This window comes from Arvicola amphibius, chromosome 8, assembly GCF_903992535.2.
Source record: "Arvicola amphibius chromosome 8, mArvAmp1.2, whole genome shotgun sequence".
Lineage (NCBI taxonomy): Eukaryota > Metazoa > Chordata > Mammalia > Rodentia > Cricetidae > Arvicola > Arvicola amphibius.
This window is the reverse complement of record NC_052054.1, coordinates 106,039,253-106,066,248: the sequence shown is the minus strand read 5'-3', so window position 1 is coordinate 106,066,248 and position 26,996 is coordinate 106,039,253. Positions and strand designations below refer to the sequence as shown.

The 26,996-nt window shown below is 42.0% G+C and overlaps 1 protein-coding gene across 1 annotated transcript in view; it reads left to right on the top strand.

The window, feature by feature from the left end:
- Window positions 1-7,894: 7,894 nt before the first annotated feature.
- Psmd1 (proteasome 26S subunit, non-ATPase 1) overlaps window positions 7,895-26,996 on the top strand; it is a 77,843-nt gene continuing 58,741 nt past the window's right edge. The window contains exons 1-8 of the mRNA XM_038338916.1: window positions 7,895-8,065; window positions 14,523-14,566; window positions 15,739-15,812; window positions 15,967-16,136; window positions 19,084-19,289; window positions 21,182-21,325; window positions 23,256-23,482; window positions 25,635-25,695. Coding sequence (XP_038194844.1) covers window positions 8,050-8,065; window positions 14,523-14,566; window positions 15,739-15,812; window positions 15,967-16,136; window positions 19,084-19,289; window positions 21,182-21,325; window positions 23,256-23,482; window positions 25,635-25,695 — 942 coding nt within the window. The 5' untranslated portion in view covers window positions 7,895-8,049. The remainder of the gene's footprint in view (window positions 8,066-14,522; window positions 14,567-15,738; window positions 15,813-15,966; window positions 16,137-19,083; window positions 19,290-21,181; window positions 21,326-23,255; window positions 23,483-25,634; window positions 25,696-26,996) is intronic.

Sequence of the window (26,996 nt, the reverse complement as noted above, 5' to 3'; positions counted from 1 at the left end):
GCATAACCTTGGTGTTGGGGCAATGGGAAGTTGGTGGTACGGGACCACCAGGAATCTATGTACATCGTTATCTGCCTTCAACTTTGAACCCACGTCTTCAGCCTTACACTCACGGCTGCCACCTGAGAGAAGAGCATGGCTGCCTGTAGAATCCAGTCGCAGGTAGGTTCAGAGTCACAGGAAGTAAACGGGTGAGACTGGGAGAAGAGAACAGGGTGTGTTTGGGGGGTCACATCCAGGTGGGTGTGGCTTTGGTAAGACTGAGAACCCTATCTACCTTCTTCCCTGGGATCTCCAGCCATGACTCCTACCCAAAATACTTAGCAGGGCTTGGAACACCCTGCTTAGTCCTTGTGACCAAGTCCTGGTTTTGAGATCTAGTTATAAAAACTGGGTCTAAGCCGGGCGGTGGTGGCGCATGCCTTTAATCCCAGCACTCGGGAGGCAGAGGCAGGCGGATCTCTGTGAGTTCGAGGCCAGCCTGGTCTACAAGAGCTAGTTCCAGGACAGGCTCTAAAAAAACTGCAGAGAAACCCTGTCTTGAAAAACCAAAAAAATAAAAAATAAAAAATAAATAAAAACTGGGTCTATCTCTGTCTTCATTAAGATTTTTATTGCTATGAAGAGCCACTGTGCCAACAGCAACTCTTGTAAAGAAAACATTTAACTGGAGTGGCTCGCTTCCAGTTTCAGAGATTCAGTCATTCTCATCACGATGGGGAACATGGCCCCGTGCAGTCAGATGTGCTGGAGCAGAGAGTGCTCCTAATAGTGCCACTCCCTATAAGATTGTGGGGGCCAATTATATTCAAACTAACACAGTTTCTAAGCCCCAAGTTCTTCTCTTCATCGCCAGTGGAGGAGGTCTTCATGCTGAGGGAGGCTTGCACCATTGTTCTTATTGCAGGCTAACTTCACTCTGACCTGCAGTCCCTGGGACTGCCTGCTCCAGAACCCATAGATGTGGGGGGACAGCTACTCTTAACTCCTTGGTCCCCGACAAGAGGGTGTCTCCCCTTCAGCCTACCCAGATCCAGGCAACAGGAACAGCTCCAGAAAGTAGGCAAGGCTCTGAAGGGCCACACTTGAATTAAAGGGTTTTAAGAGGAATCTATGGCAAGGTGCAAGTGAAACTTCCCATTTTCTAGTAGCCACCTTGGGGAAAAAAGGCAAAGAAAGAAGTAACGTTAATTTTAATCATGAGCAATCTTTGTTTCTTCTTCTCCTTCTCCTTCTCCTTCTTCTTTTTACAGAGTCTCACTAGGTAGAGCTCTTTCTGGCCTAAAACTCACTATATAGACCAGGCTGTCTTCAAACTCATGGAGAGTGAGTCACCTGCCTCTGCCTCCTAAATACTGGGATTAAAGGCAGAAGTCACCACGCCCAGCTGAATATACTTTAAAAACACATTTATTAAATCTTATGTGTATGTGTGTGTGTGTGCCTGAGTGTATGTAAATGCATGATGTGTGTACAGAAGCCCGTGGAGGTCAGAAGAGGCACTGAATCCCTAGGGACTGGAGTTACTGATGGTTTTAAGTTGCTGTGTGGGTGCTGAGAACTGAACCCAGCTCTCCTGCAAGTAAGTGTTCTTAGCTGATAACCCATCTTTCCAACCTTCATTTTCTTTTTTATTCTTTTCTTTTCTTTTTGGTTTTTTGAGACAGGGTTTCTCTGTGTAATAGCCCTAGCTGTCCTGGAACCAGCTCTTGTAGACCAGGCTGGCCTCGAACTCACAGAGATCCACTTGCCTCTGCCTCTCATACCGGAATTAAAGGCATGTGCCACCACTACCTGGCCCAACCTTTGTTTTCTTAAATACAGGGTCTCCTGTATCCCAGGCTGTCCTTCAGTTTGTACTTGAGGATGACCTTGAATGAACTGATCCTCCTACTTCTACCGCCCTAGTGTTGGGATTACATGTGTGGTACTACACCTGGAATCAATCGTGTATGTGTGTGTGTGTGTGTGTGAGAGAGAGAGAGAGAGAGAGAGAGAGAGAGAGAGAGAGAGAGAGAGAGAGCTAGGTTCAGTTCTCAACACACACACACACACACACACACACACACACACACACACACACACACAGAGGCCAGAGGAGGATGTGGGTATACCCTTTCTTTACCATTTTCCATCTCATTCCCTTAAGACAGGGTGTTTCATTGAACCTGGAACTCACTAGTTTTTCCCTAGGCCAGCAAACCCTAATGATCCTATCTCCTTACCTGTCCAAGGGCTAGAGTAACATGTATGTGGGGCCATGCTTGGATTTTTATGTGGGTGCTAGGGATGTGAACCCAGGTCATCGTGCTTGGGCAGCATGCTCTCTACCACTCTGTAGCCCCACACCTGACTTTAGGCAATGCTGGGGATCAAACCCAGGGCTTTGTACATGCAAGACAAGCACACTACTAACTGAACTACACCCACATCCCATATAAACTTTACTAAGAGCAAAGTTCTCTTTCAGCTGGGAATGAATGATAAAGCATTTTACATGTTTAAAGGAAAACTCTCACTACTTAGCCCAAGCTAGCCTTGAACTTGGCTGTGTAGCTCAGGCTTGTCTTGCATTCATGATGCTCCTGCCTCCTCCTTCCAAGTACTGGCATTACGAGTGTGAGTCCCCACACTGTCTCCCCGGCATTTTCCATCCTGTTTTGCCAGATCACTGAACCCTGTGAGAACTTTAGTGCTTAATTCATGGCCAGCAAAATGGTTTAGCATGTAAAACTGTCCACTGCCAAGCGTTTGTGTCTGAGGTGGATCCCAGTGACCTATATGGTAGAAAGAGAGAACCTGGGGCTAGAGAGATGGCTGAGCAGTTAAGAGCACTTGCTACTCTCGTAGAAGATCCCGGTTCAAATCCCAGCACACACATGATCATTCACAACCATCCATAACTCCAGTTTCAGGGAATCCGATGCCCTCTTATGACCTCTTCTGGCACCAGACGTGTATGTGGTACACATACACACATGCATACAGACTAAACACTCAACCCTGAATTAAAATAACTATTTAACATATGCATTTATTTTCCGAGAGAGAGAGAGAGAGATCTGACTCCTGTAAGTTATCCTCTGATTTCACATGCACACCTTGGCACTGAAAACACTCAATTTCTATTTAGAGTCCATTGCATTTAGTCATAAAATATTCACACCCTCAAACTGTTCCATCTATGAAGCTTTCCAGTAACCAAGTTGAGTATTTGTTCAATTGGAAAAAAATGCATTGAACCGAAGTTCACTTGACATACCAGTTGATTACCATTAAATCAATAAATTTTCTACTTCAAAATAAAAATGTAATGTTAAATGATTAAAATTAAATGCAATCTATGGTTTTGTTCCCTCACGGCGTGTGCCTTACAAGCACAAGGTCCTGGCTTCAATCTTGAAAAATCAAACAAAAATGCAATGTAGCTGGGTGGTGGCACATGCCTTTAATCCCAGAACTCGGGAGGCAGAGGCAGGCAGATCTCTGTGAGTTCAAGGACAGCTTGGTCTATAAGAACTAGTTCTAGGACAGGCTCCAAAATTACAGAGAAACCCTGTCTCAAAAAAACAAAAACAAAACCCTAAAAATGCAAGGCAACTGTTTTGTAGTTCCTGGTGTGAACAGCACTGAGAACCAGGAATACACTAAAGACTTACAGGGGGGGGGGGGCTGGAGACACGGTTCAGGGGTTAAGAGCAGTGGCTCCTCTTCTATGAGTTCAATTCCCAGTACCCACATGGTGGCTCACAACCACCCATGATGAGATCTGGTGCCCTCTTCTGGCCTGCAGGCAGACATACAGGCAGAACACTATACATAAAAAAATAAACAAATAATAAATAAAATTAAAAAAAAAGACTTTCAGAGGGGTTCAAGGTGATTCCTAACCCCTAATTCCTGGGAGGTGGCTGGCCATTTTAGAAAGAGAGAGAAAGGACAAGAGAGTGGACGCTAGTAACCATCCCACCTGGACATTTCCCTGTGCCCCTCCCTCCCCTCACCTCACCTCAATGATCATATCGGTGCCTCAGTCTACCCACACAATTTCAGCCGTGGACAAGGCGTTTGGCATCCCCCAGAGGGATTCGTGTCATCAGCTGAGGGTCACATTTCTCCTTTCATTAATAAAAACTTTATCTCTAAAAACACGTGGCACTGGTTGACAATGAAACAGTCCCAGCCGGACGGCTGAGTTGCCTTGAGATCTGCGGTGGTCGGTCGCCATTCGGCAGCAGAGACCAGGAGCCTATGGACTCAAACGATGCCCAGCCACTGCGCCACTCTACTGCTGGGGAGGCGCACCAGGTCTGTGGTTCCCGCCCAACACTCCAGGATTGACGCCAGGGCTGGGGACCTGGGCCACGCTACCAGCAAGGGGCCTTGAGACCACCAGAGGGCGCTGAAAGACCTGGTAAACAAGAACTTTGCCACTAAACTGTATTCCTACCATGCAAGCTCTGATTTTCTGAGGTACTAGGGACTTAAGTTGGGGCCTCATGCATGTTACCCAAGGGCTCAACCACTGAACTGTATAAGTGGCCCTTGAGCTAGTATTTTCTTAGCAGAGCTTACTTCTGTTCTTCTGAAAGATGGAAGGAAAAGATCACTGACCCAAACCAGCATGGGCAAATTAATTAAAGTAAGCAATTAATTAAAGCAAGTTTTTAAATTCAAGTACTTGGGTTTCCTCACCCTAAGGCAGGGTTTAAGAGGATACCCTTGGATGTGAAGAAGACAAGGTTTTTATAGCTCAGGGGTAGGGGGTTTCCGAATGGAGAATTCAGTGGGCAAAATAGAGTTACAGGGGCATTCAATCCCCCCTGAAACCAAGGCATGATTGCAAGGTCGGCATAACAAGGGGGTCATATAATCTTTTGAAACAAAGGTAGGGTTGCTGGTTGGTTATAAATAACTTTTTGAAACAAAGTCACAATTGTCATTCCTGGAACAGGCTATACAGAACCATTTGTAGTTAAGGTTACAGGTAGGGCATAGCCCAATCCTTGAGAAACAGATTTAATCATAAACAGAAATGAACCTAGTTGGTCTTTACTATAAGATGGCTTTCAAGCCCAAGGAGGAGGCAGGCTGGTTCTTCAATTCACTCTTTTGCATTACCTGTTAGCAGTTGCCTGTGACTTCTCTAGGGGCTTGGGAACTCACAGTGTCTTTCTGTGGGAGTACCTCTGTAGAACTGCACCCCAAACGTTCAATCTGCTTATCACTTATGCACACCTGTTTGGTCAGTGCCTTTTGATCTGAGTCACTGGCTCTTCAAAGGAGTTCGTTTCTTGGCAAGCATGGCTTCAGAATACCAAATTATTGAAAGTTCATGCGTACACTCAAATGTGTTACCAATCATTTAATCTGCTGGCAACTGCAAAACATTGATTTGTCGCACTATATTAGATTGTTTTGAGAAGGCCATAGAAATAGGCTTCAGTCACTGCTATCCAAAGAGAAGATTGGCGGTGCAAAGCCAGTAGCTTCAACAGTACTGTTTGCCAGGGATAAGACTAAAAGGTAAAACAATACCTGAGTTTGGTCCCCAGCAACTCCCCTTCAGACATGCTACTGTTAGGTTTACCACTAACTTTTGTCAAGATTTCTCCAGCATTGACTACCAAAGTAAATCTGCTGCTCGCTCTTGGCCTCTGAGAGCAGTAGGCACGCATATGGTGCAGGGACACACACACACACAAAACAAAAGAAAGTGAAAGCCACAGCTGTCACTTCACAATTCTGAAGATACACGAGGAACCCGTTGCTAGGAGGAGAGGAGAGCACCAGCTAGGTAGGAAGAACGAATATATGACATCGTTCCTTCTCTTGACATACTTTTTCCTATATAATGTCACATACTTCTGATTTTTCTTTTGTATTCTGAAACAGGGTCTTTCGACGTAGCACTGGCTGTCCTGGAACTCACTATAGACCAGGTTGGCCTTGAGTTTACAGAGAACCCCGTGCCTCTGCCTTCTGAATGCTGGCATTAAAGGTGTGTGCCATCACACCCAGCCACACTTCTGCTTTTTGAAACAAGTAAATGGACAGTATTAGCTCTTCCAAAAGTGCAGTTTTAAAGGTCTTCATGGGGTTACAGACATAGCTCAACTGGCAAAGTTCTTACGTAGTATGTGTGAGGCCCTGGGTTCCAGCACCAGCACTGTACATACTAGATGTGTAATCTCTGCATTCCCCACCTGGAGGCAGGAGGGTCATAAATTCAAGGTCATCCTCAGCTACATAATATGTTTGAGGACAGGCTATTATATAAGACCATTCCTCTAAATTCTCATTGTTTATCTATAATAGACTGATTAATTATTAATTCACTATCATAATAAAGTCCTGAGATTTTGTATTTTGGAGGCAAATCTTTTTTTTACTAGAAGGTCTTTTTTTAAAGATATATTTTTGTTTTTTAAAAATATTATTTATTTATTTATTTATTATGTTTACAAGGGTACCAGACCTCATTACAGATGGTTGTGAGCCATCATGTGGTTGCTGGGAATTGAACTCAGAACCTTTAGAAGAGCAGGCAATGTTTAAAGATGTATTTTAAGGATTTATTTATTTGTGTGTATATGTGTGCAGGTCCTTGTGGAGGCCGGAAGAGATCATCAAATCCTCTGGAGCTGGAGTTACAAGCAATTATGACCTGCTTAATGTATGTGCTGGGAACTGCACTTGGGTCCACTGGAAGCTTAATCACTAAAGGCATCTCTCCAAACCATCACCAGCCCCGCCCTTTTAAGATGGGGTCTCTCCATGTAACCCCCTACTTGACTGGAATTCACAATGTAGATCGGGCTGGCCTGGAACTCACAAAGACCTGTCTGCCATTGTTTCCCAAGGCATGTACCGCCTTGTTTAACTCTTGGGAACTCTATTTTTGTATGTGTGTTCACCTCCGGAGGTGGGCAGCTGCACAAAAGACACCGGCGTGGAGATATATTTGTGCCAAACACACAAAAAAAATGTGTTTTTGTGCAAGTAGGCTAGAGGTTGTCATTGGGTGTCTTCCTCAAATGCTTTTCCTCCTTTTTTATTTGTTTGCTTGCTTGTTTGCCTTGCTACAAGGTCTCACTACGGAACTCTGGCTGTTCTGGAACTCTCTACATAGCCGGTACTGACCTTGAACCCACAGAAAGTCACTTGCCTTTGCCTCCTGAGAGTTGTGATTAAGGTGTGAGTCACCACACCAAGCCACTTCATTTCTTGAAACAGGGTCGCTTACTGAACCTGGAGCTCACCAGGTGGCTAGACAAGGCGCTGGGCAGGCCCCAGAGAGGTGCCTGTCTCCACCTCCACCAGCCCCAGGGAATCCAAATTCAACCTCAAGGGTTATCGCTTTCGTGGCAGGCACTGAGCCGACCAAGTCACCCGATAGTCACGTTTCTCCGATAGTGTCCACCACCACCTTTCCCCGCTTAGATAGCAGCTCTTTATATAGCCCAGCCTGGCCTCGAATTCAAGATCCTTCTGCCTCAGCCACCTTTCTAAGAACGTACTTTGCTACACTCCCAAACGTCTTGAGTGGGCGGGCATTACCGCAGTGAGACCTCCAGAGCCATAGGTGGCGCTGTGAACATTGTTTAGACCTTCCCTAAACCCTTTCTTCTAGCAATGGCGGGTGATGAATGGGCCTCTTTTTTTTGTAAGGGTGTCTATTTTGAAGCCTGATGACAGGTGCTGATCAATGCTCCTTCCCAGCCTGTCAGAGCGCTGATGACCTCGCGGAGAGTTATAGAAAAAGCAACGGCATGGTTTTTGCCGTGTTGCATGGTTTCGAGTGGTGGCAGCTGCCCAAAAGACACAGGCGCGGAGGCGAATTTGCGCCAAGTCTCAGGCGGAGGTGCGGGCAGCCCTAAGGCGGGCGGGGTCCTCGACTAGAAGCGAGCCGGCGGCCTGTGGAGGGGACTGACTGAGCAGCGCACCCGGGAACCTGGAGCCGCGGCGGAGCGAGCGGGCCCTGAGCTGACAGATCCAGGGCTTGGCCAGGACTGTGGACTAGAGGACGGGCGAGTGCAGGGCGCAGCCATGATCACTTCAGCCGGTGAGTGCGGCCGGGAGCAGGCGCCCCAGGGAGGAGCCGCCACCGCGCCGGCGTTTAGCTGAGTCAGGGCGAGTGACTGGGCACCTCCGGGTCGAGCGCCGGCCTGCGCGGCCCCTCTGCCCGAGGCCCACCCTGGGCACAGGGGCTTGGAGGCTGGCCAGACCACTGCAGGCCCCTTGGGTTTGGAGGAATCGGACCGGGTGGCCACCTGGGCATCCCGCTCCAGCCACACCCCCGTGCCAGGACTGGACCGGGCTCCTAGGCGGTCGCTGGACTTCAGGGAGATTTCCTTTCTTCTCTCTGTCCGCTTCTTGGACAAGTGACCCCCTCCCCCAGTCCTTCCCCTCAGGTGTTTCGAGTGGGGTGGGCCCCGATGCCGTTGTAAGCATCGTAAAGCAGCTCCTAGTCTGGCACCCTAAGTGCTTCTGGCTCGGGCTAAGATACCTTCTCCTGGAAGTCCGAATTTAGATTGAGGTGGCTGGGTTTGGGGGCCAGCGTATTCACTTAAGAACCTCATTCGGTAAAAACAATTTTGAATGGAGAGCCACCTTAACTCTGTGTGTTTAGATGCTCGGGACTCGGGACTGCAGAGCGATTCCAATACACTGTAGTTCTCGCTCTCTCTCTGAGCGATTCCAATACACTAGTTTTCTTTCTCTTTCTCTCTCCTTTCTTCTTTTCTTTTTCTTTCTTCTTTTTTTCTTTTTGGTTTTTCGAGACAGGGTTTCTCTGTGTAACAACCCTAGCTGTCCTGTAATTAGCTCTTGTAGACCTGGCTGGCCACGAACTCACAGAGATCTGCGTGCTGGGATTAAAGGCGAGCGCCACCACTCCCCGGCCACTTGTACGGTTTTACACGTAGGTACTTGTAGTGTCGATTGTGATGGGAAAGTGTAGAGATTAACTTATAAATGGAGATTTTTCAAGCTCCCTCTGCCCCCAGGCATTGCAGACTGATTTGCATATAACTGTCCCCAGCCTTGGTTGCTTGCGGACCCTTGCGTGGTTGTCCTTTTTATTCTGTACTTGCTGTACATGTATTTGGTTTTGAACAAACAGGTTATCTATCCATAGACAGTGATCTGTTTGGTGGGGAGCTTGAGACCATCTTTTTGAGGATTGAGTAAGAAAATTGGTGGAGATGCTAGGAATCGTAACAGTTCTCTCCTCCTCCTTTGTTGTTTTTGTTTTTCAGACAAGGTCTCACTGTGTAGCTTTGGCTGTCCTGGAACTCACTATGTAGACCAGGTTGGACTCAAAGTCAAAGAGAATCCCCCTGCCGCTGCCTCCCAAGTTCTAGGATTAAAGGTGTGCACCACTACACCCTATGATGGTTATTTTCAAACACGTGGAGAAGTGTTGCCTGTACATGTGGTTAGACTTTTGTCCTGGAGGATACAGGTGATTACAGATGAATTTCAGTTCCCATCAAAGGGAGCAATTTTTTTTTTTTCAATTAGCTCTGGAGGTAAACTCTAGATTTCTTGCCATTTGTAAATATAGGCTTAGGTCCAGCCATTCCCCCTGGTTGTCAGTAGATGTTGGCTTCATTATCTCCGGGTGCTAACTGACTGCTGTTGGAGTCAATTCTGGAGACCCAGAAACAGCCATCTCATTTGGAATGTGGTCCAGGCCACCTCCATCTCTTCATCTCTTGTCTACATTATTATACTAGCCTCAAGACTTTTGTTTTTCCACCAATACTTTTTCTAAGTCCGTTCTTCTAGTTCCTGGAATTGCTTTGGACGCCTTGCATAGCATTTCTTCTCAAGATCATCAATGATGGTTAGAATAAAATCCAGATTTCTAATACCCTCATCCTTATTAAACCATGATCACACTAGACTTTTTGTTCAGGTTCTCTCCTAGTTGAGAGTTCTTGCAGATCTTGCCCTGCTCTGTCTTTCTCTCACAAGGTATCTTAGATCTTCGGTCTTACACGTTCATCTCAGCCTTATCGCTCTATTAAAACATTCTGACTCCCCTTTGGAGACACCTCTCCATCAGAATTCTGTATGACCTTGTTAATTTGCCTTAATACTATTAGACTGAACTCCATGGTAGAATTTTGGGCAGGAAATGTTTCCATAATTTTTTGGACACTGCGGAGTGTGTGGCTAATGTTAAAAAGTGTGCCTCAAATAAAGAAATCAGTCCCAGTTTTTAAAACAGACTGAAAGGGAACTTGGTGAGAACATACGGAATTTTAGCTTCTTTGTGGTGTCAGGACTAAGGGTTTGAGTCCTGCCCTGAAGTACTGGGATGATAGCATAGTGTGCATTTATAGCTATCATTTAAGTTTATCGAATTGCCAGCTTTGGCTCCAAAATTTGTCACTTTGTTTCCTGTCAGCTCAAGTTGCTTAAGACATGGCTTAGGATCTATCCCGGATGGGACACAGATCAGAGGCAGGGTTCTGGTGTGTCCGTTCATTTGCTCATTTACTCACTCTGCGTGTGTCAGTCTCTGGAAATAGTGGTGGGTAAAAGACTGATGTATGCCATTTTGGTTTTTTGCTGTTTTGTTTTCAAGAGATTTATTTGACTATGAAAGGGAAGGGGGACAGAGATTATTAATTACTCGATGGAAACATGAAATTGAGTAAATTAGATTTAACACAAATTGAGGACGTAATGCTGACAAACTTTGAAACAATACTTTTCTACCTTCTGTCTTCTGACACAGAATTGACTCTGTGTGTGGGGGGGATGGTTGGTTGTTGTTTTTTTTGTTTGTTTTTTTGTTTGTTTGTTTGTTTTTCAAGACAGGGTTTCTCTGAAATAGTTCTAGCTGTCCTGAAACACACTTTATAGACCAGGCTGGCTGTGAACTCAGAGATCCACCTACCTCTGCCTCCCAAGTACTGGGATTAAAGGCCTGCACCACCAACGCCCACGACCATTTTCCAATTTTCAAGTAATATTTCCAGGACATATCTCTTTATTGATAAATAATATAAAAATATTGCTATTACTTGAGTCAGTAATTTAAGGCAATTATGATATAAGCTTTTACTTTTATTTAGATTTATTTTATGTGTGTAAGCATTTTACCTTTGTGTATGTATGTCTACTACCTGTGTGCGTGCTACCCATGGAGGTCAGAAGAGGCATCACATCCCCCAGAACTGGAGTTACAGATGGTTGTGAGCTGTCATGTGAGTGCTGGACCTGAACCTTAGTCCTCCGCAAGAGCAACAGTCCTGGCTGTCCTGGAACTGCTGTGTAGACCAGGCTGGCCTCCAACTCTCTGAGATCCTCCTGCCTTTGCCTCCCAAGTGCTGGGATTAAAGGCGTGCGCCACCATCACCCAGCAGCAACCAGTGCTCTTAGCCACTGGGCATCTCTCTAGCTCCATACAAAGTTGTTTTTTTTTTTTATTTTTTTTTTTTATTTTGTTTTTAAGATTGATTGATTATGTATGAAGTGTTCTGCCTGCATGACAGAAGAGGGCGCCAGATCTCATTATGAGTAGTTGTGAGCCACCATGTGGCTGCTGGGAATTAAACTCAGAACCTCTGGAAGAGCAGCCAGTGCTTTTAACCTCTGAGCCATCTCCAGCCCCTCCATACACGTTTTTAAAAAGTACATTCTTAGGTCTTTGCGTGAAAAAAGCACATTCTTGGTCTTCTCCTATCTAAAGTTGGATTCTGTTTCGTGTTTAAGTAGGAAATATTAGTGTGGGAGTTTATAGCACGTTTGATTTGGCTGAGCTCTGTCACTGAAGGCTGACATTCTGTGCTGGACAGCCATGTGAGGAATCAGTCACAGCTGAAGCCACACGGGAGAGTCTAGAGATCCATCTCTTCTGGCAAAAAAGCCACGCCGATAGAGCATTCATGTGGTAGGCAATAGTGTCTTTGGGATTAAATGCTGTATAATCATTCTGCATGTCAACCGTCTGGTCTGCCATCTGTTCCACATATACACACCCACTCTCACACACACCAGTTACTTTTTTATTTTAACAATAAAAGTGTTTCCAGCCGGGCGGTGGTGGCGTACGCCTTTAATCCCAGCACTCGGGAGGCAGAGGCAGGCGGATCTCTGTGAGTTCGAGGCCAGCCTGGTCTACAAGAGCTAGTTCCAGGACAGGCTCTAAAAAAGCTGCAGAGAAACCCTGTCTCGAAAAACCAAAAAAAAAAAAAAAAAAAAAAAAAAAAAAAAAAAAAACAATAAAAGTGTTTCAATAGTCAAGGCATTTAACAGTTAAATTGATTTCATTTTAAGTTTATTTTTTCTCCTCTTTGTTCTGGGTGTGTCATGCCAACCCAGCACACCAAGGCTTCAGCCTTTAGAGCAATGAGGTGCCCTTGTTTTGCTGCTAAACATTGTGCCTTTTCCTTCATGGCTCCCCAAATCTGCTGGAGCTGTTTGCCAAATCTGTGTTTTCCAGGTGGAAAAAGCTACCTCCTTGGACTAAAATGACAGGAACACTTTTTTAATTAGCCAGTTTCAGTGTTCCAGAATGATTTTATAACCAATGGAAAACATACTTAAGAAAACTTGGTTTTATTTATGGTACAAGGACAGAATTTCCCACTGTCACTTTCTTAGTAATCTCTTGTGTTCTTGGGAGAAGACAGCGTTCTTTTATTCTGGTCACTGCTGTTGCTCTGAAGCTAAGGTGAGACTGTTATCATTTAATAAATTTGTTATTTATGGGCCAGCAAGATGGCTCCATGGGTAAGGGCTCTCGCCTCCAGGCTTAATGGCCTGAATTCACTTTTTGGAGCCCAAATGGGAGAAAGAGAGCTCTGACTCACAGAGATTAGGAAAGTTGTATGCAGTGAGGCATGTGTGCTCAAACATAATAAGTAGATAAATGTAAACATAAATTTTGTAATCTGTTATTTGTGAAAGGAAGGGGGTACTTTAATACAGTCACACTGAAATAATTGAAACATTTTTCTAAGTTATTTTACTTCATTTTTTGAGTCAAAATCAGCCTCAAACTGGATTCTCCTTCTCCACATGGTAGGATTACAGCATGTACTACCACACTCAACAGTTGTTGGTTTATTTTGTGTGAATAAATTTTATTCTAAAGTTGTATAGAAATTTTTCCTGGCTTGATCAGTATGTCAGTGAGTTTTATCGAGCTGTATTGAGCACAGGAACCACAGGAACCCTGGGTCTTAGCCCCTTATTTTCTGATAAAGAAGTTCAGAGACAAGAAACAAGACCAAGATTACACTTGTAGTTTAGTTTCCAAGTAACAGTAACACTGTTGGACCAAGAACCATACTTTCAAAACGGTTGGGCTAAGCAAAAGATGATATATAGGAGGTTGGTGAGATTTTATGTATTGATACAGATAGATATAAAAGCTCCAAAATATAAATTTCTACAGTTGTTTTGAAAATGTTTTTATTCATGAACCACTGAAGTAGCTCAGTGGGTAAAGCACTTGCCCCAAGCCTTGCCCATGTGGTGAAAGAGTAAACCCACTTCCACACAGTGTGTCCATGGTGCATACATGTTCACACACACACACACACAGAGTAAAAAGTTGGTGTGTGTGTATGAAAGAGAATATTAGATTATGTACAAGGTATATACACAGGTGTGTGTGTGTGTGTGTGTGTGTTCCTGTACACAAACAGGCTAGAGGAGTACGTTGGGTCTCCTGCTCACGTGCTTGCTCGAGCTTTCTCTGTCTCCCCCTCTCCAACCCCAGCTCTCTCTGTCTTGTTCCCCTGAGACAGGGTCTCTCACTGAACCTGGATCTAGGCTACAGGGCTGCAAGCCTCAGTGATCCTGCTGTCTCTGCCCCATTCTACTAGAGCTAGGATAGTTGGTACATGTGGCCATGTGGAGATTTAAACTCAGGCCTTCTTAAGCAAGCACTCTTACCTGCTTGGCCATCTCTCTAACCGCATTAACTTCTACAGTTTTAAAGAAATATAATTGTTTCCCTAACGAAGTTGTACCTTTGTCTTTTGTGTATATATGCAGTGTATGTATGGATGTGTTTTGAGTGTGCATGCATACATATGTGTCAGTGAATGTAGAGGCCAAAGGTTAATGTCAGATGTTTTCACTCTACACTGTGGTTTTTAGATGGGGTCTCATGGGGCACAGAGCTCACCAGTGGGCTAGACTCTGGCCGGCAAGCTCTGTGTCTGTGTGCCTGTGTGTCTGTGCTGGGATTATACCTAGCTGTTAGGCTGATGCTAGGACTTGCACTCAGTTCAGGGTTGACAGGAGGCATCTTCTGTCACTGTCCATCTTTTTAGAGACAGGGCACCTGCTTGTTTCTTCCTTTCCCTCCTCATCACTAGGATCCTGCCCATCTTTTTGGATAGTGCCGGGGCCCACCTCTGGCCCTCATGCTTGTGCAGAAAGCACTTTACCAAGTGAGCCATCTCACCAGCCCCATTGTTAGGTTTTGACCAAGTGTTAGTGTCTGTCTGCTTGTGCCTGTTTCTTAATCATGGTATGTCTTTTTTTTATAGCTGGAATTATTTCTCTTCTGGATGAAGAAGAGCCACAGCTTAAGGTATGAGTTGAAGAAAGTCACCTGGCTTACTGTGAATTCTGTGAAGCTTCTTTGGTTTTGTGATATCTTTATATTTCCTGTCATGTAAAGTAATCATCCTATAGCCTATAGCCAATCATTGAATTCTAATTAGAGAAGACAGTATTTTGTTTTGTTTTGTTTTGTTTTTGATTTACGAGACAGGATTTTCTGTGTAACAGTACTAGCTGTCCTGGAACTACTTCTTGTAGATCTTGTAGACCAGGCTGGCCTCAAACTCACAGGGATCCGCCTGCCTCTGCCTCCCAAGTGCTGGGATTAAAGGTGTATACCACCACCACCTGGCAAGAAAACAGTATTTTGATACTAGGAATTAATTTAAGGGTAATAAATCATAAAATGGCACATGAGTAACCCTCCAGTTTTATTATCAACAGTAAGCACAAAATTTTGCTGCTTCTGTGTCCCATTCTGTTTTCACTTGACAGCATTTTGGAATACTGGGCAGGCAAGATGGCTCAGCAGGTAAAGGCACTTGATGCCTGGCCTAAAAACCTGAGTTTGAGCCCCAGAACCCATATGGTAGAAGAGAACTGACCCCCACAAATTATCCTTTTACCTCAACAAGCACATGTGGTACATGCACACACACACATGCACACACAGAGCTAATAAATGTAATAAAACCGTTGTTCTTAAAGTTAAAAAAATTTAGAATGTTCTGCAAGTGGCTCTGCATCCCTACCTGTATCTGTGTAATACAAACTAGCAAGCTGGAGTCTTACATTTCCAAAAAGGAAGCATTCATTATAAGAAGTAATATTGCATACATAGTTTGCTATTTTGTTTGAAAACAACCAAAAAGTGAGTAAATCTAAGAACAAGTATGTTTCTAAATTTATGTATTTGTCAGACACTGAAATTTTTAGATAAATGTTACAAAATGAATTTGGCCATAAATTTGTGGACTTTTGTTTTGTTTTGTTTTTTGAGACAGAGTCTTTCTACATAGCTTTGGCTATTCTGGAACTCCATGAGACCAGGATGGCCTCAAACTTGTGGAAATCTACCTGCCTTTACCTCCTGAGTGCTGAGGTTAAAGGCGTGTGCCACCACACCCGGTCAACTGGTGGATAATAAAGGGAAGCATGATGTTAAGTCTTTTTAAAATCCAGTTTTGTTTTATTTTACAGGAATTTGCACTACACAAATTGAATGCAGTCGTTAATGACTTCTGGGCAGAAATTTCTGAGTCTGTAGACAAAATGTAAGAAAATACTTTATTTCTATAAGTTTGTATAAAGTAGAATTGCTTACTAACTCATTTACGAATGCTAATTTGTTGCTTGAATATTTAAACTTTGAGTTTTTAAGGAAGATCATAGCTTAAAATGAGGCCTACCTTTCCTTATTTCTTTCAGAGAAGTTTTATATGAAGATGAAGGTTTCCGGAGTCGGCAGTTTGCAGCCTTGGTGGCATCTAAAGTATTTTATCATCTGGGGGCTTTTGAGGAGTCTCTGAATTATGCTCTTGGAGCAGGTGACCTCTTCAATGTCAATGATAATTCTGAATATGTGGAAACTATTATAGGTAACTATCTTCTATCTGATAAGGTCTTTAATCTTGCAAGTATCTTTCTTGCTCTAATGGATATAGCCTTTTTATTGACTTTAGTCTGATGTTACTAGATTTTAGTTTAATTGGAAGTTCATAATCATCTAATAGCATTAGACATCAGCTTCTGACTGAGTGCAGCTTACCTCAGCGGTGATGGTCATCTCCTGTCCGGTGAGCAGTTTGGTGAAATGATGATATCAGATTGTTATTAGTAACCAGTTAAATAGTACTGATTTTTACATTGTCTGGTTTTTGTTTGTTCGAGACAAGTTGTCAATATCCAGCAGTCTGGTCCTGGACTCCTGCCTGTGGCTCCTGGGTGCTGAGATTACTATAGGCAACTGTCACAGCTGTCTTAATAATTGCTGCTCATACAGGGAGTGTTTGTAGTAACTCTTCACACTGCTGGCCATTCTTCATAGTCTTGCTTTGTCGCAGCTGACAAAGCTGTGAGAAGGAACTAGCCTTGTTGCACAAATGAGAAGAGTAGGGTTTAAAATGAAAAGGTCCGTGGCTATTTAAAAGGGCAAGAAATTAAAACCTAGATTGACTCACTCTAAAAGCCTTATTGTTATTTTTTGTTGGTTTATTGAGATGGCTTTTGCTATGTATATAGCCTGATATAGCCTACAACTCACTCTGTAGCTCAAGCTATCCTCAAACTTTTGATCTTCCTTCCTCCACCTCCCAAGTACTGGGATTGTATTATGTGCCACCACGTCTGGTGCATTTGTTGATTTTAGAAATATTGGTGTGGTAATCAATGTAACAGAGACTTGAGATTATCCACTTTTAAAGAGAAAGTGGTTTGTTGTTTTGATTTTTTTTAAGTCAAGGTTTCTTTGTAAGACCCTGGCTGTCCTGTACTTTGTAGATCAGGCTAGCCTTATACTCAGAGACTCACCTGCCTCTGACCACTGAGTGCTGCCATTAAAGGCGTGCGCCACCACAGCTCTACTGAAAAAGGGGTTTTAGTTCATGGTTTTGAAGGTTTCTGTTTTTGATTATTTGGACCTGCATTAAGGCAGTACTATTGTGGTAGCACATTACAAAGTAAAACTGTTCATCTCATGTCTAAAATGAAAGAGCCAAGAAGAAGAGACCAGGGCCTTGTTGCCTTTATGTCTATGTTTTACAAGAGCTCCAAGCTAAGGACCAAACTTTTAACAATGGGCCTTGGAAGGACATATTATAATGGGTAACTCACAGGCAAAGCTTTGGATTCTCACGTGTCTTAAGTTGATACAACTGCATATGGTTTTCAGTTAAAGGTTTTATAGCTTTAAAAATTGTTTGAAAATTATCTGGGCAGTGATGATGAACACCCTTAACCCTAGCACTTGGGAGGCAGAGGCAGGCAGATCTCTGTGAGTTCAAGGCCAGCCTGGTCTACATAGTGAATTCTAGGACAAACAGAGCTACACAAAGAGACCTTATTTTGAAAAAATTTTGATTGAAAATTTTTATCTGGAAGTTGAACACAGGGACTGCATGCTCTTCAGACATAGTTTTTTGACAAAATTAGGATCACGGTTTCAGAGAGCTCAGGAATGTGTAGGTGCAGATATTTGCATTGCTAATTAAGAGGGTAGTTGCATTATTTGCTTAGACCTTTAAACGGAGAAATTTTGGTATTTTCCTTCAGAGATTTTTAGTCTGATCAACATTTTCTACAACCAGAATTGCTTGATGTCTATTTTGTGATTGCTACTTTATTCTTATTAACTGACCTGAACTTTCATGGTTCTACCTAGGTAAACCTTAAATATGGTATACCCAGTTTATAAAGGTCCATTGCTATTCTCCCCATATAGACTCACTTAGCATGGACCATCTTGTGGGCTAACAGTTCTTTGTGATGATTATTTCTGTTTTCCAAGGTTTGGAACTGATTAGTCTGAAACTAGTATGTTTACTTTTCTTTGAGTAGGAGCATGTTAAACCAGTGAAGAGATGGTAGCTTATAAGGCAGCTTGAGGGGAAATCCCCCCGTTTTTTAATCTAGAATGTTTAAAACATGATTTCAAATACATATAACTAACTTGTTCATGTAGTGTTTCTCATCTGGTGTGTTACTGATACCATCAGTATGTCTCTTTCCTCTCTATTCACCCTAATCATTCTGAAATGTGAAAGTCAAATTGGGCGTACATGCTCCTGCATGAATTTTCAGGCACTCTGGGGGATATAGATTCCATAACATGTTAAGATGGTTTTGTTTTGTTTTGTTTTGTTTTTTTCTGACTTGCTGTTGTTACTTGAAAAAAAGTATTTGACATTCTTTGGAGTTCCTTTTTGAGCCTGTGGTACCATTATTCTACAAAGATAATTTACTTATAGTTCCTAATCTCGAAATTCTTATTTCCAGATGTAAAGTATAATATATTCATTGTGGTAATTAATGTTACAGGCCTTTTTAAATATTTTGTGTAATGACAAGTATTTTTTTAAAAAATGAAGCAGCAACTATTTTATCTATCTCTTTTTTTTTTTTTTTTTTTTTTTTTTTTTTTTGGTTTTTTCGAGACAGGGTTTCTCTGTAGCTTTGGAGCCTGTCCTGGAACTAGCTCTTGTAGACCAGGCTGGTCTCGAACTCACAGAGATCCGCCTGCCTCTGCCTCCCGAGTGCTAGGATTAAAGGCGTGCGCCACCACCGCCCGGCTATCTATCTCTTTTGAATTAATTGAATTGATACGTATGATTTTTATAAAAATAATTAGTAATGTTTGGGATAATACCAGCATTGTTGGTTTTGATGTTTGGTCCTTTATTGTAACTATCATAAAAATGACTTATTTAAAGTCCTAGTGTTTTAAATCGTACTTATTACTTTGTACTTATTTATAGTGTTCATGATCATAAATTTATTTTCTGGTAGTTTAAACCAGTTTACAAAACAATTATTTTATTTTCTCCATAGCAAAATGCATTGATCATTATACCAAACAGTGTGTAGAAAATGCAGATTTGCCTGAAGGAGAAAAAAAGCCAATTGACCAGAGATTGGAAGGCATTGTGAATAAAATGTTCCAGCGATGTCTTGATGACCACAAGTACAAGCAAGCGATTGGCATTGCTTTGGAGACCAGAAGACTAGATGTCTTTGAGAAGACTGTACTGGAATCTGTAAGTAGATAATGTCATTTAGAGGTTGGGATTGATGGGAAATCAAGAGAACAAAGTGTCCAAACACAAACTCTTTTTTGTTGTTGTTGTTGTTGTTGTTGTTGTTTGTCTGTTTTGGTTTTTCAAGACAGGGTTTCTCTATGTAGCACTGACTGTCCTAAAACCAGCTCTGTAGTCCAGGCTGGCCTTGAACTCACAGAGATCCACCAGCCTCTTCCTCCTGAGTCCTGGAATTAGAGGTGTGCACAGCCACCTCTCAGCCATATTTATTTTTTAGAATACTTGTTATTGATGCTCTGACAATCTCATGCATGTATGTAGCGTATCTAAGTCATACCCACTCCAGCCTTCCTCTTCACACTCCTAGATGTCCCCACCTCATGACCTCCTTTTTTTTTCCAATGCACTTTATTTATTTGTTGTCTCTCTAGGTAGAGCACACATGTGCCACAGTGCATGCAGAGAAATCAGAAGACAGTGAGAATTGGTTTTTTCATTCCTCCACGTGGGCCTTGGGTATTGAGCTTAGATCAGTCTTGGCAACAAGCATCTTTACCTGCTGAGTCACCGAACTGGCCTGTCCTTTCTTTTATAACTTATGAGGTCTCATTATTGCTTCCTCCCACTGACATGGCTGTCCACCGTTTGCCACACCTCCAAAGAAAAATGATTTCCCTTCCCCGGTAGCCATCGCTGTCAGTAGCTACTCCGCTAGAGCTAGAGTCTCTTGAGCCTCTCTCATCCACACTGGAATGTTGACTGGCTTGAGCCCATGCAGGTCTTGTCCAGGTGACCAAGGCTGCAGTGAATTCCTGAGTTCAATGGAATTCACATGTACTCAGGTCACATGTCTGGAAGACACATTTTGCAGTCTCCCTGTTCCTCCTCACCCTTCAGCTCTAATATTCTGTATGTTTTCTGTTCTTCAGTGTTCCCTGAGCCTTGAAATGGTTAAAGCTGAACACTAGTGATTCATTCTCAGCACTTTGACTAACCCTGAGTCTCTATGTTAATCACTGCCCACTGCAGAAAGAAACCTTTCTGACCAAAGCTGACAGCCCCACTAACCTGTGGCTATAATATTTAGAAGGTATCTGACAACATATCCATTGACGAAAACAAGAGCATCAAACAAAGGCCTGTGTCAGTCAGAGATGGAGATAGTTCTATCACATTGTGCTTTGTGACCTTTGAATGTGGGCAGCAAGTCACAGGGGCTTTAGCAGCAAAGTAGGAGAAGGTAGTTACAAAGCAAAACATTGTACAGCCAGGTTTTTATAATTTTTAGTATATGATCGTTATAGCATACTATGCTCACATAGTCACATCCTGATTGATCATTAAGTAGTATTGAATTATTTTTACTCCTTTTTTGTGTGTTTGTTTTATTTAATATCTGTTTGGGTTTTATAGCTTTTCTGAAACAGGGTCACATGCAAGCCAGTTTGTCCTCAAATTTGAATTACTGATCCTTCTTTCTACATCACCCAAGGTGTGGGTTCATGGATGTATATCACTGTGCCTGGTTTTTCATTTCATTTTTTTTCCGTAAAGATATAGAAATATGTAATTATTCTTAGGATTCCTCCAAGCCACATATGTGGTGTATGCCTTTAATTCCAGCACTTGGATGTGAAGACAGGAGGGTTGAGTACACAGTGAGGTGCTCTGGAAAAGCCAAAGGCTGGGAAGGGACCTCAGTGGCAGAGTGCTTTTCTTAGCTTCGATGCCTTTCATCACAAAAACAAACCTCTTAGCTGGTTTAAGTTTTCTAGCTTAAATCATTGGCTGTTCTAAACACAAAATAAACAAATAAATTAAATAGTGGTCTCTAAATGTACATAATGTTTCAGTAACTAGATAATGATATCTCTTTAAATTATATCTTTCAGAATGATGTCCCAGGAATGCTAGCTTACAGCCTCAAGCTCTGCATGTCTTTAATGCAGAATAAACAGTTTCGGAATAAAGTATTGAGAGTCCTGGTTAAGATCTACATGAACTTGGAAAAGCCCGATTTCATCAATGTTTGTCAGGTACTTACTCTGATCACCTTACTCCATGCGAACCCGTTCGTTGCACCACTGCATGGTACAGCATAGTCTCTCTTTTGTTAGGCTGAGTTGCTATGGGCTTTATACAGGTCACTACACATCCTGTGAGGATAAGATAACATGATTTGTATTCCTTTTTACTGCTAAGTGGATTCTCATAACACTTAAAAATAATTTTCCTACAGTGTATTCTTTGTAATCATGTATATTCTTTATTTAGTTTAATATAATGTATGGGCTCATTACTCAAAATACAACATTGGGTATATTTTATCTCTCTGTACCACTTAAAATTTTCAAGTAGCATAGAAAATATATGAAATAAAGCCTGATTTTTCCCCCCTTCTCTTCTTGGAGGCCTTTCCCTAAAGATCATTAATGGTAGATGTTTTCCACAATTTATTGCACATTTAGATCTACTAAATCTCTGCTCAGAGTCTCTGCAGCTTTCAGTGACAGAAGATGTGCATGGTTTGCTTTTAAGCAATTTGATACACTGTATATACTTTCGTATACTGCTTAAGAGTATAGTATTTCATATTCATTGTAATGAATACGATATATATATATATATATGGGGGTACATACATGTATGTCCCCTTTAAAAAATGATTCAGAATGCAATTTGAGACTGAAAATACCAGGATAAAAAATGACCACATTGAAATTACTCCAAGTCAACACAGGGTTTTAAGTTGATTTTTTTTATGTCACCCAAAGTCAGTTTAATATTTAACATTGTATTTCTTTTTACTTTTCTTTGATGTTTTTGAAGTTCTTTTTCTAAGTTATTATTTTTTTTAATGCTCATATATAATATTTCTCTGCCCCTTTCTTCTGGTTCAACTTCTTTTCTTATAGACAATTGTATTCTTTTAGGTGTTTTACTCCCTTTGGTAATGTTTAATGACTTACTGTGTATTCAGTACATTAACTCTGCCTTACTTAAGCACTGCTTACTAGTCACTTCCTTTGTTTCCAGTAATTCTTGTTCTTAGTTTATAATAATTTTGACTATGTTTTTCTTGTTTTTTTTTTTTTTTGTTTGTTTTGTTTTGTTTTGTTTTTCGAGACAGAGTTTTTCTGTGGCTTTTGGAGCCTGTCCTGGAACTAGCTCTTGTAGACCAGGCTGGCCTCGAACTCACAGAGATCCGTCTGCCTCTGCCTCCTGAGTGCTGGGATTAAAGGCGTGCGCCACCACCGCCCGGTGACTATGTTTTTCTTGAAAGTGAGTAATTTGCTACTTATGAGGGGATAACATTTAAGCTGACTTTTTTAAAAATTAAACTGAATTATTGAAAGGTTAGTTTTATTTAAACACATGGAAGATATTTAACGGAAGTAATAAAATGCTTTAAAATGATAATTTTGATTACTCTTATTCTAGCACAGACAGCACAATGTGTGTTAAATGAATGATTGATTCTTAACATTTTATGGCAATAAAGTATAGGTTAAAAGGTACTGTATGTAAATTATGGCCAGGCAACGGTGGTCCACGTCTTTAGTCCCAGCACTCAGGAGGCAGAGGCAGGCAGATCTTGAGTTCAGGGCTAACCTGGTCTACAAAGTTCCAGGACAGCCATAGCTACACAGAGGAACTGTGTCCTAAAAAACCAAATAAATAAATAAGTAGACAAGTACATGAATAAATTGTGGATGTGACTGAAAGAAGTGAAGATTGCTGGGTGCAGTAGTGCACACCTTTAGTCCCAGTTCTCAGGAGGCAGAGCCACGCAGATAATCTGAGCGAATGGGATTTTTAGGAAACATTTACTTAGTGTTGGGTTCTGAAATGGAATGCTAGACTAGACAAGTCTCTTCCGGTTTGTATTGTGAACTGTGTCTTGCTCTAAGTACCTGTATATGAAGTTTTCAGTTACTGTATGCTAATTTTTTATCTCCATTTCAGTGCTTAATTTTCTTAGATGATCCTCAGGCCGTGAGTGATATCTTAGAAAAGCTGGTAAAGGAAGACAACCTGCTGATGGCCTATCAGATTTGTTTTGATTTGTATGAAAGTGCTAGCCAGCAGTTTTTGTCATCTGTAATCCAGAATCTTCGAACTGTTGGTACTCCCATTGCTTCTGTGCCTGGATCTACTAATACGGGTACTGTGCCAGGATCAGAGAAAGACAGGTATAAGTATCTTCTTCATCACCATTAACTGCACAAAAGATGTTTTTTTAATCTGGAGACTACATAAAATATTCATAGGTAGTATATTTTTAAGAATAAATAAGTTTAACTATTAGCTTCTATAGATTGTAAGGTCTTATGGTATTGCCCTATAATCGGCAAAGTAAGGACAACCAAAGTGAATCCTTCTAAAAAGAAATAGAAAGGATTAGGTGGTAGGGCAAGCATGTCAGATAATATGTGGCTACTTTATTGTATTAAAGTATGTGGGATAGGTGGGCCGAGATATTGGCCTCAGATCCATCTGAGATAGAAATTTAGAAAGAAATGTTCTGGGCTTTGCACTTCTATTAAAGCCAAATAAATAATGCCTTAGATTCATACAATATGCACTTTCCCCTGCATATCCTTATACATTTAGACCAGCTCTTTAAAATGTTTATATCATGACTGTTCCAGCATATTTTTCTCCCATAACTGTCTGTTTAGCAGTGAGAGTCATTGTTTTGAAACCTATTAAGATCTTACTTCCCTCTCAACTGTTAATGCCTTCCTCATACATTTCAAACAAAATTCTGTGTATAGGAAGTATCCTTTGAGGCTCCACAGTTATATCCACAAGCTCTGCATTGGCCAGTTAGACTGACTGACTGGGTAGGGGCAATCCCTAGACAATACAGTATAGTCACTACTTAGATAGTGTGCTAGGGTTCTTGCAAACTTGACACAAGCTAGAGTCATCTGAGAAGAGGGAATTTCAGTTGAGATTTCCTCCATCAGATTGCCTGTAGGTAAATCTATGGGGCAATTACTTGTGGGAGAGGCTCAGTCTATTGTGGTTATTGCTACCCCTGTGCAAGGGGCCCTGGGTTGTATAAAAGAGCGAGCTGAGCAAACCATAAGAACATCCAGTAAGCAGTGTTCCTCCATGGCCTCTGCTTTAGTTCTGCTTTGATTACTGCCGTGACTTCCTTTCTTGACTTCCCCTCATGATGAACTGAAATTGGGACATTGAAGCCAAGTGAACGCTTTCCTTTTGGTCATGGTGTTTATCACAGCAATAGAAAACAAACTACTGGATGGGTGGTGGTGGTGCACACCTGTAATCCTAACACTCGGGCTGCAGAGAGGCGGGTCTCTGTGAGTTCGAGGCCAACCTGGTCTACAGAGTGGGTTCCAGGATAGGCTCTAAAGCTACACAGAGAAACCCTGTCTCGATAAAAAAAGAAAGGGAGAGAGGGAAGGAAGGAAGGAATTGGTATTGCTGTGAAGTATCTGACCATGTTGTTTTGGAGAGGACTGTTAAGTATTTGAAGTTTTGGTGTGAGGAGCCATTGAATGCTTAGAACTTAATGGGTTGTTCTGTGAACGCTTGGAAGATTTTTTTTCTCTTTCCCATTGATCTATTTGTAGACCAGGCTGGCCTCTGGCTAGTTTACAGCGCATTGTGTAGACCAGGCTGGCCCCAGATTCACAGAGCTCCACCTGTCTCTGCTTCCTTAATGCTGGTATTAAAGGCATGTACCACCATACCTATAAAATGTTCATTACTTGAAATAAATTTTCTCATATTGCATAAAATTTTACTTTAGTCATTTTCTGTGATTCATTTTACTAAAACTAGCTTTCTAAAACTTTTACAGAGGTGGCTTGTTAAAGGTCATTTTTCTAATTTTCAGTGTTCCCTAAAACTTTCTCTTGTGTTCATGTTTCCTCTGCCCACTGTTCTCTCTACAACATTGTGATTGACTCAGAGGATGTGTTGGCTGTTTATTTTAAAGTTGTGGGGGGGTCCCAGATAGTTTACACTTTTAGCTATGGGTGGTTCGTCTTCACCTGACTATTTTGGGAATGGACAAGATACTTTTTTTGACCCCGTTTTTGTTGTGTTTATTATTCACAAAGTTTGCTAACTTGGATTCATTTTCTGTTTGTTTTAAAGAGTTTATTTAGGGGAGATTCAATATCTGTGTCCTCCATCTTAAAGATACAAGAATCTTAATTCTTAATGAGTAATATCCACAAAGTGAATGTATTTTCTTGTAAAATGTTTTGGACATAGTTCAAATCTACAATATAACTAAATTGCCTACACCTTCTATTAATTTTAAGAGATTTATTGAAATGTTGATCGTTGGCTTTCTTCTTTTAGTGACCCTATGGAAACGGAGGAGAAGACAGGCAGTGCACTGGCAGGAAAGACACCGGATACGGTGAGTGGACTGCAAAGTATTCTTGAAGGGCCTTTTCTTCTTTTTTGAGGAAGGGGGAGGAAGAGGGAGCGGGGTGGCAGCAGAGGGGCTGTCATTGTGTCGTCCTGGCTGAACTGACTGTAGTAGGTCAGACCAGAGCGCTGCCTGACAAGTGGGGGTTGATGGTGGTCGTTACCATGACCAGCATTTTTTTTAAATACATGATATATATTTGAGTTTTTGAGAGTTTTTTGTGTTTTCTGTAAAAAGTAGTTTTAAAAACTCATCTAGAGAACCCAGGTTCAATTCCATCACCTACATTGTGGTTTACAACTGTATGTACTTCTAGTTCTAGGGACCCTGTGCCCGTTTCTGGTCTTCATAGGCAGGCACCTGGCATGCGAGTGATGCACAGCCAATCCATGAAGGCAAATACCTATACACATAAAATAAAAATAAATGGGGCTGGGGAGATGGCTGCTCTTCCACAGGTCCTGAGTGCAATTCCTAGCAACTACATGGTGGCTTACAACCATCTGTATTAAGATCTGGTGCCCTCTTCTGGCCTGCAGGTAGAACATTGTATAGATAATAAATAAGTAAATCTTTAGAAAAAAATAAATAAAAGTAAGCAAGTCTTTAAAAATAAATAAAAGTACTGGGCAGGGGTGGCACACACCTTTAATCCCAGCACTTGGGAGGTAGAGGCAGGCAGATCTCTGAGTTCAAGGCCAGCCTGGTCTACAGGTCCAGGACAGTTAGGGCTACACAGAGAAACCCTGTCTCAAAAATATAGATGGATGGATGGTAGGTAGGTAGGTAGTAGGTAGGTAGGTAGGTAGATAGATAGATAGATAGATAGATAGATAGATAGATAGATAGATAGATGACAGACAGACAGACAGACAGACAGACAGACAGACAGACAGAAGCTACCATGGGGGCCTGGCCTGGGAGGTAGCCTAGCAGTTAGAAGTGCATGCTGCTCTTTCAGAGGACCTTAGTTGAGTTCCCATCACCCATGTTGGGAGGCTCACAACCACCTGTAGCTCCCATCTCTGGGTATCTGATGCTTTCTTCTGACTTCTGAGGCCACCTACACACACATAGCATAATTCATACAGACACAGACATATACAAATAATTAAAAATCATAAATCCTGGTTTTAAAAACTACCTTGGGATAAATTGCATTCTTCTTTTGAATTTGTAGTCTACCTAAGTGAAATGTGATTAAAAAAGGAAATTGTGGGGGCTGGAGATATGGCTAGGTGGTTAAGAGCACTGGCTGCTCTTCCAGAGGTCCTGAGTTCAATTCCCAA